Here is an 11,397-nt window from a genome sequence, read left to right as displayed (position 1 = left end):
CCCAGCTTTAGCTATGATGAGTGTAAAACTTCTAAAACCTCTTTCTGTCCTGTTATTCCCTCTCTGTGTTACTTCCTCTCTGTGTTATTCCCTGTCTGTGTTACTTCCTCTCTGTGTTACTTCCTGTCTGTGTTACTTCCTGTCTGTTTGTGGTTTGAAAAGATGCCATCTGTGAATCATGCAACTCTTCAGCTCTGCAAACTATTCAAAGACTTATCTGAACAACTTTGACCTTTAAGACTAAAACAGAATTTCAAAGAATGTAGTCTCTACATGGAACTACATGCAGCGGGGCTGGATTTAAAGAAAAGAAAGTGGAAGGAAACACACAGACATACAAACTGATTTCATGGGTTTAACATGTTCTTCTTGCTTTGATGAGTGTGAAACTCAAACCTCTTTTTGGTGAAAGAGAAACCACCGTGGGTTGTGTGAGAGCTGCTGAATGTGGTCAGTAAACACAATGTAAACATCGTTACAGTGCACACTGCGTGTGTCTGTATAAACTCAAACTTTTATTATCAGTCAGTGATTTACAATCCATACAATCACCTGATCAAAGGTCAGAGGCAGAAATACAGACATGCTGCTGTGTGTGGACATGCTGCTGTGTGTGGACATGCTGCTGTGTGTGGACATGCTGCTGTGTGTGGACATGCTGCTGTGTGTGGACATGGTGTGGACATGCTGCTGTGTGTGTGTGGACATGGTGTGGACATGCTGCTGTGTGTGGACATGCTGCTGTGTGTGGACATGCTGCTGTGTGTGGACATGCTGCTGTGTGTGGACATGCTGCTGTGTGTGGACATGCTGCTGTGTGTGGACATGGTGTGGACAGCTGTTAATCAGGCTTCACAATGGGTCTGCAGCAGGCTGAGTCCCAGCACAGCGAGACACAGAACCTCCAGCAGGTCTCCTGGACGCAGCTCCGCAAACTCCCAGTCGTCCCGCATGTCTGCCAGATGATCGGTGAGACACAGGAAGTAAGCCGCCCGCCGCAGCTCGCCGTCCTCCTGCAGGGGACGGGGCAGTGCCCGAGGGAGCTGGGCCTGTCCATCCTTTTTCAGGCTGTCCACCTGGAGACAGACAGAGTTAGCTCCCTGACAGCGAGTCAGGATCTGAGGACAAGTGAGCACCAACCATGTGTTTGAAGACTTCCAGTGTGTCCAGACTGCAGGAGGACAGAAGAGCAGGAAGACCGTCCGGTAACGCTGCACCAAGACAAGAAGGTCCAAACATCAGATGACCCGTCTGTCTCTGCCCCACATGTCTCTGACAGGTGACCCTTACCTTTCATGATGTTGACCAGAAGGTGGGCGGCGTCCCTCAGAGCTGAGGAGGCCTGGGACACATCGAGGAGGTCCATGAAGGAGGCCGCCAGCTGAGACTGTGGACGCTCTGACGCTCCATCACTGCACTGATCCATCTGCTCAGAGACAAGAGAGACACTCAGAGACTGGACAAACAGGGACACCACGCCCCCTGGTGGCTGCAGCATAGCTCTCTGTCTGCATCACATCAGAAACACACTGAGCAGAGGACACTGTGTCCACACCTTTAAGTGTGGAGTGTTGTGAACATTGTGTTACCGTGTCCTCCAGCTGGGACAGAGCGTCTCCGTCCTCCAGCAGCTGTCTCAGTGTCCTCAGCAGCTCACCGCGAGTGGACTCAGGAAGACCTGCCAGAGGCTGCAGCAGAACCTCTTTGTCTGTTATATCTGCAGAAGAGACACACACAACAACACAAGGGGTGTGTGTCTGTGAGTGTGTGTCTGTGTGTCTGTGAGTGTGTGCGACACACAGTGAGGAGCAGCAGTGTGTGAGACATGAGTGCAGTCTGAGTTTGGATACCTTTGACACACCACTGCAGGATTTGGCGACTGGTCAGGCTGATTTCTACAGAGACACAAAGAGACGAGCTGCTGACACACAACCACACTGTCACGGCTACAGGTGCATTATGGGTAATGTAGCAGCAGGGTTTAACATGAAATGGGCCTCATTCACTAATATGTGTGTGGATCATTCTACACTGAGAGTTCATTCATAGATGAAGCGGTTACAGGCCCCGCCCACACGGAGACGAGCGCGGATTTGTGCGTCACACGATTGTACGCACAGGTTTTTGTGTATGCACCGATTGTGAATGAGGCCCAGTGAGAGGACAGACACACAAAGACTGAACGTACCCTCAGTGAGACTCCTCGTGTGATCGATGGGGATGTCTGAGAAGAGCCACACACAGGAAGCTGTCACACACTTATCAACACACAACATCTGCACACTACACACTACACACTACACACTCACCCAGCACTCCGTCTTCAATGTGTATCATTTTGAGGCCATAAGCAATGGTGCTGTTCTCAGGTAATTTATAGCCTGTCAGGTGCTTCGTCTGTGCCTGAGAACACACACACACACACACACACACACACACACACACAATCAGAATGTTTGTCTGTCACACACACTTTGTTTCAGGACACACACACTCACCTTCCCCTGAAGACACACATACTCTATGAAGCGTCCGCACATGGACACGTCTTTTTCCGCCTTGCTGGTGAAGGATACGGGGGCCAAGTTGTAGACTCTCTGCCTCACAAAGGCCAGGTGCTGACGCTCATTCAGTGTAATCCTCTTCACTTTGTTTGGCCTGACCTTCCTGGACACACACACACAGACAGACACACACAGACACACACAGACTGTAATGACAGCAGAGTGTGTTCAGTCCTGAAACAGCAGAGGAACGGAGACCCACAGGTCATTCAGCTGCTCACTCAGAGTTATCACATCCACTTCCTGGCTCATCAGAGACACCGCAGACATGGAGTCCACAGAGTCCAGGCCAGCTCTCAGGTGGAGTCTGGCTTCATCCACGCCTCCTCCTGCTCTGCCACACCCGCCGCTCTGCCTGGACATGCTGAAACCCTCCACCAACACCCTGTCCTCGAGCTCTGGAGAGACAGCCACCAGGTTTATGGAGGACTTTCCTCAGAAACAAGACCCTCTGATGGACCTGGACCCCGGGTGTGTGAGTGTGATACGTAGTGGGCTGAAGTCTGAGTCTATCAGGTCGGTCAGAGTGCAGTCCAGCTTCATGTACTTGGTGCGGCTGAGCGGGAACGGGCTCTCTGTGACTCTGACCAGAGTGAGCAGCTGCCACTGATCGCTCACGCTGCTGTTATTGATCAGGTCGCGAGCGCCCAGTGATCGGACCACTGCTTTGGTCGCAGCTGAAAACATGTTCTGTGGACACAGAGTGTCAGACACGGTGCTGTGCTGTGCTGTGTGACAGACGGGTGTCTTACCTTGTCCTTGTTCATGCTGGCTGCTGTCTCTGTGCTGAGTCTGAGCTTCAGTCCGTCCTCTGCAGGAGGTTCAGCTCACAGAGGAAGTTCAGGTAAATATGTAAGGGAGGGGGCGTGGCAGCTGGGGGCGTGGCCTCAGAGCGCCTCCCTTCTGGTGAAATTTTGAAGAACTTTGTCAAAAGTCGGACTGTGGCACGTCTGTCCTTTTGGAGACAAACCCCTGAGGAGAAGCTGATGACCACACGGAGCGCAGGAGGCAGGAGGTCATCAGAACCGAGCCGACAGATCCTCGTCCAAACCTCCTCTCCCTCACACGATGAAGGCCGCCCGCCTTTAAAAGCCTTATGTAACACATCAGTGTTTACGCAGCGATTAGAGCCACACCTGTCATTGTTCTGCCACGATGTGCAGAGGTCAGACTGCAGCTCCGTCTATCAGACTGTTAACCAGTGAGGACGGAGTGAAGACAGAGCCTGGGGACAGGAGCTCAGTGGGGACAGGAGCTCAGTGTGAACAGGAGCTCAGTGGGGACAGGAGCTCAGTGGGGACAGGAGCTCAGTGTGAACAGGAGCTCAGTGGGGACAGGAGCTCAGTGTGGACAGGAGCTCAGTGTGGACAGAGCTCAGTGTGGACACCCTTCATGTCAGCAAACACACTGAGAACTCCTTTCAGATCCGTCTGTAGACCCAGAGCCCACTGTGTGGACAGGATCTTGTCTCACGTGTCCAGCAGCAGCTCCGCCTTCAGTCCGTAGTCCCCAACATGCACATCTGTCCCCTGTCCTCTGTCCCCCGAGTCACATTCCTCAGTGTCCTGGGACACCGTGTGGACCTGTGTGTCAGTGCATGCTGCTGCTGAAGTAACACAAAGAGCAGACGACCACCATGAGAAGCTGTGTGTAGTGATGAAGAAAGAAGGGGGGACCATCTCACACCACCTCAGAGGGACACTTTGAAAACCTTTATTGACACCACTGGCAGCAGAGCAAACAGGGTCACATCACTGGATTCTGATACAGCAGAACCATGAACAGCAGAGACAGGAGCAGGAATAAATACAGGCACATGTCTGTGACTCGTATCATACATATGTACAGGGGGGCTGAACCTGCCAGCAGGAACTCTTTATTCAAAGCTAAACGCTAATGCTAACACGTCCACATCAGACCCGTCCTGTGTCTTCATTGTGTTGTTTTCTACCAGTTCCTGTGGCCACTAGATGGCAGCAACCGGAAGCCTTTCACTTCCTGTGCTGTGTCTTCTCCATCTTGAAGGATTCCTTGTTCTCCTTTGTTAACAGAACACAGAGGCTCGGTCAGACAGGGCTGTTCAGACCACGCGCCACCGCCGGCCCTCACTCAGTCCATCAGTTCCTGCACGTCCTCGGGCTTCCTCAGGGATCCACTCTAACAACCAGCTAACAGAACCTCACGCAGACTTAAGGACACCCTGAACCCAAATGGCAGCTGACAGCGCTGAGACTGACCCAGGTGAAGACACAGGCCGGGTGAGGAGGAACGTCGGCCATTTTCACATCCTGGCAACAGCCCGATAAACTGCTGACACAGAACTACAGTGATCACATGACTACAGCTGAACTACACCGAGCACAGAAGATTTCATCACCATCAGGTATTATTGATCAGCACATCACAGTTAAAGAGACAAATAGGACATGAATAAATTATACAGCTGAGGGCTTCAAGTGATGCAGCTGCACTGAGCATGCTCAGACGGTCGCCGCGTGCCTCCTGCCGTCATGACACGCAGCTCAGACGGCTGCTGCCGTTTTATGTAACAGCAGTGACGGTCCTTCATCATCATCATCACTGCTGCCCTGCTCTTTATTTACAATGCATGCTGGGAGGTGGAGGTCATGTGTACGTTCTCTCTCTGCAGGTGGATGTGAGGACAGTGACGCTCCAGCTTACGGTCTCCTTCAGTTCCAGCTACACGTCGTCAAATATCCGGCTGCGAGACGACGACATGGACAGGTAGCGTCCTCCAGTGTGCCTGAAGACACAGACGAGACGGGTGAGGCTTAAATCTGGACAGAGTTCACCTGTGTGTGTCTGCCTGCTGCATTCAGGACAGGTGTGTGTGTGAGAGAGAGAGAGAGAGAGAGAGAGAGGGACACTTCCTGTTTACCTGCCAGCTTCTGCTTCCAGAGGCTCGTCAGGCAGGGTGTCAGCGTTGAAGTCCAGCGGCTCGGCGTCCTGCAGCAGCTCGACGCAGTCCCTCTCCGCTCGGCCCCCGGTGCGTGAGTACTTGGCCTCTGTGGAAGCAGGAGTGAGTGGCAGACCTGAAGAGTGACCATGAGACCTGAGAGAGCGGCCCGACTCACGCCTGCTGCTGCTGGAGCTCACGGAGTCAGAGTAACTGGTCTCCTTCAGCTCGTGGCTGCTCCTGTTCCTCGCAGCGTAGTCCTCTCTGGGGTTTCCGTAGCGCTCCTTCCACTCCTGCAGAGCGTCACATCATCAGAGGACCTCACAGGTGTTTCTATTATTATTATTATTACTAGATTCATGACAAACACACATCCAGCCCGCAGACTGTGTGACCGCGTCTGACCAATCAGCATCAAGGCTTCCATCATACTATGGAAGAACGTTTATGATGCACGTTAGTCATCTACTGCTCTGCTAACACAGGTGCTAACTGTGTCTGCAGCTTTCTCTTTGATGATTATTCACTGATCTGATCGGTCAGAGGTCAGAGGACCACAGCGTGCTGTCAGGGCCTCCATGATGGCGCCTCGGGTTAGCATTCACATCCACCTGTTTCTCTGTTGGTGGACGGCTCCTTTAACTTTCTCTGTCTTACACCCTGAACCGTTAACATGAGGGCGACTCACTCTGCGTCTGTTCTCGCCGTCTTCGATCCGCTGCCGCTTCCTTTTCTCTGTGAATGAACACACACTCTCTGTCAGAGCCGCACACTTTAACTCTTTCCTTCCTGCACGGCGTGTGCTGTGAAGGCCTCACCGCGGCGGATCAGCTCCTTCCCCTCGTCGATCAGGTCAGAGGTCATCTCACTGTCGTCCATAAACTGCTGGAAGCCCAGAAGATTCAGGCAGCGAGTCCCCAGGCTGAGGAGACAGCAGAGAGAGAGACCACTGAAATAACATGTTCATTAAAGAGAACCGGACAGGACGTGGAAACTAAAACACATCCCGTCTCCTAAAGTTAGAACCACCAGGAGCTTCTGTTAGAACCCTCCAGAAACAGAGAGTCCACTCCAACCAGACTCAGTAAGAACTAAAGTCCTGCCCTCCTCAGCCACCAGCAGGACGCCATGATGGAGTCACTGTGAGCAGCAGTCACATGACAAAGCTCACCTGAAGTAGGTGGCGATGCAGAGGATGACTATCAGCATGGGGTAGTAGATGTAGAACCCGTTGGCGATGAAGGAGAGAACGCGCATGGATCCCATGATCTGAAACAGAGAGTGCAGGTGAGCGGCTGCAGGACACGCCCGTCTCAGGGCGGCGTGTTCTTATTTACAGAGGTGTACGCCGTCTGCTGCTTGTCCTTGTGCGAGATGGCCGAGTCCATGTGGATCAAACCCAGGAAGTTCAGACACAGAGGAGGAGTCAGGCGGCAGAAGAGCCTGCAGGAGAGAGGTCAGGGTGAAAACAGGAAGTCCACAGCGAGGCGCTTCCTGCTGCTGACTCACATGCCGCTGAACTGCAGGCTGTAAGCGTCCGTCTGGTGGTGCGAGGCCAGGTAGTAGTAGTTGAAGACGCGGATACGGAACACGGTGGAGTAGACGCAGGTGCACAGGAAGAAGATGGTGATGAAGCACGCCATCTGGTGGAGAGAGGAGGCCTTACAAACAAACTCACAGAGGTGTGAGGCGTGTTGTCCGAGCGCCACCTCACCTCGATGTACAGGTAGTTGTAGTCTCGCTCCGCCAGCTGGATGAAGACGGCGAACAGAGACAGGACGGGCTGCGTGCTGAAGAAGGTGCACTCGGACCAGACCACGGCCACGCTGAACAGGGTCAGCAGCACCGACAGCAGCCGGTAGAACCAGCGCTTCAGGAGGCACTCCCAGTACCACTCTGTGAGACAGAGACACACACAGAGACACACAGAGACACACACACATACAGACACACACACAGAAACACACACAGACACACACAGACACAGAGACACACACAGACACACACAGACACACACAGAGACAGACACACAGACACACACAGAGACAGACACACACACAGACACACACACAGACACACACAGACACACACAGAGACAGACACACAGACACACACAGAGACACACAGACAGAGACACACAGACACACACACACAGACACACACAGAGACAGACACACACAGAGACAGACACACACACAGACACACACACAGACACACACAGACACACACACAGACACAGAGACACACACAGACACACACACACAGACACACACAGAGAGACAGACACACACACACAGAGACACACAGAGACACACACAGACACACAGACACACACAGACACACAGAGATACACAGACACACACACACAGACAGACACAGGAGTTAGTGCCTCCCTGTGGGTGAATGAAGCGCTGCGTCCTGACACCCACCTGCGGTCGGGGTGTAGATGTATCTGCTGAACCAGCCGGTCGGCTCGGAGGACGGGAAGCTGTGGACGAACTGGTGCGTTGAACTGGTCTCGTTCTTGGCGACGTCCTCCAGGTGGATGGCCTGCTGCAGGAGGATCTGCCACTGAACCCGGGTCCTGTTGTGTCTCTGCACAGCGTAGATCACCTGCACACACACGTGTAATGATCTCTGCACCTCCAGCCCGGGGCTGCTGGTTTCTCACCGTGACCTCTGACCTGTTTGTGAAGCTTCACCAGGCTCTTCTCGCTCGGGTACGTGTTCTGCTTGTCGTCAAAGTCCTCGTAGTCGTCCATGTTGCGGCCCATCTTCTCCTGGTACTCCAGCGGGCACTGACAGACACAGTCATCATCATCACCTGCCTGACCAATCACACGCTGACATCACGCTGACATCACGCTGACATCACACTGACCTTTCTGAGAATGGTGTCGATGTACTTCCTCAGCGGGTGGTTGTACTTGATGGACTCGCTGACCTTCCTCACCTCCTGCAGCAGAGCAGACGTCACACTGAGAACAGGAAGTTAACGTTACAGCAGGAACCCAGCCGCCTCCACCACCCCTCACCTCCATGACGTCCTCCAGGTTCTCCTCCGCGTCGGCCTTCTCCGTCATCAGCTTGGACGCCTTGAAGTAGGTCTTGATGAGCAGGTGTCCGTGCCGCGAGGCGTTCCAGTAGGAGCGCGGGATCTCCACCAGGCCGTAGCCCAGCAGCAGCACCAGCAGGAACAGACCCCAGGTGTTGGCGGCCGTGATCCCGATGGTCTGCAGCTCGTACCTGAGACAGGAGGGGAAACCCTGAGGAGGAGCTCACAGCACACTGTCAGCAGGTCTGCGGTCTCTGCCGGACTCTCCTGTTGTCTTTCTTTACGTATCACAGACTGTATAATGTGTGTCTCTCACCAGGACAGGTGCCACTCGGGATGAACAGCCACGTAGATGAGCAGGGAGCCGAAGATCAGCAGGTAGGTTCCATAGTAAATGGCGTTCTCTATCAGAGCCGTCTTTATTTTCCCCGTGATGGAGAAGCCTCCAGAGCGAGCGTACGACTGCATGAAGGGCAGCAGCAGCCTGACAACACAAGGCCGCAGTTAATGTTACTGCACACACACACACACACACACACACACACACAGCCGAGCTCACACTGACCACGTGAGGCACTGAGACGTCCAGTACACCACCCTCCAGAACACGGGCATGATGCCATCAGGGATGTAGCTCCACGGCTTGTAGCAGGGCGTGGACGAGCTGCAGCGGGACACACAGTCAGGTCAGTCAGCGGTCACAGAACAGTGCAGGGAGTGGACTGGGCACAGACCTTTTTGTGGGTGTGACAGACATGTTTGTCGTGTTGTGATTGGACGGTGGCGGGCTGACGGTGGGAGCAGAGGCGTGGTCGTCGTGGTCGATCTTGCACTGCTTGTAGATGGTCTGGAAGAACAGGGTTGAGTGATGTGAGCGGGCTGCAGGTCTGACCTTCACAGCTGGAACATGGTGTGGGTTAGGTACTGACCGTGCTGACGTCCAGAGGTAGGATGAAGACGATGAGGAAGCACAGGTACCAGGCCAGCAGCGTGCCGAACAGCACCATGCGCTGCTGCTTCTTGAAGTCTCCATACCGGTGCAGCAGGAACAGCGCCAGGAAAAACACCACCACGATCTCGATGCCCAGGGCCGCCCCGCTCATCCTGCTGCACGAGGAACCTGAGGAGTCACATGACTAAGATCAATGACTGACAGCTGATCATGATGGTCAGACAGACTCTGAATGTTGGTCACATGACCGTCCATCATGGCTTCCTGCTGGTTGATCTGGTGTGATGTCACACAGTTCAGATGAACAGCTCATTGATCGGTACCTTGTGGTCAGAATGTGGACATGACATCGATGAGGACAGACGGTGGGACCTTTTGTCTCATCATGGGGGACGGGGGACCACCATGATTATTCTTACTCCTAACTTCATTCTATTTGATTGTTTAATTCTGTTCTAGTTTTTATTTGTTCTGCTGCTGTACTGACTCGGTTCTGTGGGATCCATAAAGTCTTGCCTTATCTTACACACACACACAGGTGGAGGTGATGTAGCAGCGTCAGGAGGAGGCGAGGCCTCCAAACAGAAGCGTCTCCTGTCAGAAAGGTGGATTCTTCCTTCATGGACTGTTTAAACGTCATCACCGCACTGAACAGCTACACCTGAACGCACCACCAAGATGACAGCCAATCAGCGTAAAGGAAAGAGGAAGAGCCGAAGAGAGGCCGAAGCCAACCACCAACACCTGATCCATGACATCACCGTCAGCACGCAGCCAATCAGGATGCAGAATGAGATCTGTGTCTGATCAATACTGCCTGTGATCATGTGATCCGGTCCCCTCGGGACGTCACGTGGACCTACATGTTTACACTTCCTGGTTGTTCACACAGGTGCAGCTCTGGGTGGAGGTCTGATGGAGACGGGTCCTCCTCCCCTGCTTTTAACTGCGGCTTTAAGGTTTTACTACACCTGCCCACAAACAGGAAGTCCTGACGTAAACACGGGATCACCTTCATGGCTACAGGAAACACAGACCAATGATTGGCTGTCATCGACATGCTACCTGACAGCTGTCTCACTGACACACACACACACACACACACACACACACACACACAACCAGCTGCTTGCTCTCCGCCCACAGAACCAGGAACTCCAGCTAAGCTACGTTAGCACAGCGGCTAGCTGCCGTTAGCAGCTCGGCGCTGACGTGTCGCTTCTCACCGGGGTCCGTCTCTCCGTTCGTGTCTCCGCCGGAGCCGCTCGGGTGTTCGGTGTCCCGGGTGCTGGGACGACGATCCGCCGCGTTCACCGTGAACAATCCGGGCTTTGTTCGCTGCTTCAGCCCGTTAGCAGCATCAGCCTCTCATCACCATGGATCCACTGCCAGGAGGGTGACGTCACTGACAGCCAGGCAACGGCGGCGCGCAGGCGCAGTCACGCCTTTCCTTTTTTTTTACCTTTAACTTTATTTTAATCGGACAAAGACATAAACACATGTACTCATGTTTTCAAGCACTTCATATTTCAATGATACCGAGTTGTTTAGGCACCAGGTGTTGATGGAGGTCACGCAGTCATCGGATCCTCCTTCCATCCCTGCAGGGTAACAGCAGGGTCCAGGTTCCATGACGGTTAATATAAACCCATGAGCTGGGGGTAGGAGGCTGCCTCCTCTGCAGGGTGCAGGCGGGGCCTGTGCCACGGGCAGCCTGCAGAGAGGACCAGAGGAGGGGAGTGTGTGAAGAGTGTGTGAAGAGTGTGTGAAGAGTGTGTGAGGCTGCTTCTTCAGGGGATGTGATCAGCAGCTGCACGGTGATCCGGACATTGATCGCAGGTCATTGCGTGAGTTCCAGTTTCGGCTCAGTAAATATTTGTTCAGGACTTTGTCCCTGAACGCAGCACTG

At 53.5% G+C, this 11,397-nt stretch overlaps 2 protein-coding genes across 3 annotated transcripts; both read right to left on the bottom strand.

The window, feature by feature from the left end:
- Positions 1 to 725: 725 nt before the first annotated feature.
- LOC114443892 (uncharacterized) lies at positions 726 to 3,629 on the bottom strand. Of its 2 annotated transcripts, XM_028418242.1 has the most exons (11): positions 3,317 to 3,629; positions 3,056 to 3,254; positions 2,767 to 2,962; positions 2,499 to 2,667; positions 2,310 to 2,403; positions 2,189 to 2,224; positions 1,851 to 1,895; positions 1,590 to 1,717; positions 1,291 to 1,426; positions 1,141 to 1,211; positions 726 to 1,076 (listed from the first exon to the last, which is right to left on the bottom strand). In XM_028418242.1, exons 1-11 carry the CDS (start codon positions 3,329 to 3,331, stop codon positions 846 to 848), a joined length of 1,320 nt encoding a protein of 439 aa, XP_028274043.1. In that variant the 5' UTR covers positions 3,332 to 3,629; the 3' UTR covers positions 726 to 845. The 2 variants fall into 2 exon arrangements, with proteins under 2 accessions (XP_028274043.1, XP_028274044.1); XM_028418243.1 differs by lacking the exon at positions 3,056 to 3,254.
- A 625-nt stretch (positions 3,630 to 4,254) lies between these two features.
- lmbrd2b (LMBR1 domain containing 2b) lies at positions 4,255 to 10,845 on the bottom strand. Its single transcript, XM_028418121.1, has 18 exons — positions 10,715 to 10,845; positions 9,466 to 9,656; positions 9,271 to 9,383; positions 9,102 to 9,200; positions 8,853 to 9,020; positions 8,517 to 8,727; positions 8,363 to 8,437; positions 8,166 to 8,279; positions 7,911 to 8,094; positions 7,196 to 7,377; positions 6,991 to 7,124; positions 6,819 to 6,924; positions 6,653 to 6,750; positions 6,300 to 6,403; positions 6,170 to 6,216; positions 5,660 to 5,774; positions 5,464 to 5,590; positions 4,255 to 5,328 (listed from the first exon to the last, which is right to left on the bottom strand). Exons 2-18 carry the CDS (start codon positions 9,637 to 9,639, stop codon positions 5,265 to 5,267), a joined length of 2,115 nt encoding a protein of 704 aa, XP_028273922.1. The 5' UTR covers positions 9,640 to 9,656; positions 10,715 to 10,845; the 3' UTR covers positions 4,255 to 5,264.
- Positions 10,846 to 11,397: the final 552 nt, after the last annotated feature.

The sequence above is a fragment of the Parambassis ranga genome, chromosome 12, assembly GCF_900634625.1.
Source record: "Parambassis ranga chromosome 12, fParRan2.1, whole genome shotgun sequence".
Classification (NCBI taxonomy): Eukaryota; Metazoa; Chordata; class Actinopteri; family Ambassidae; genus Parambassis; species Parambassis ranga.
Note: the sequence above shows the minus strand (reverse complement) of the source record. Positions and strands in the feature narration are given on the sequence as shown.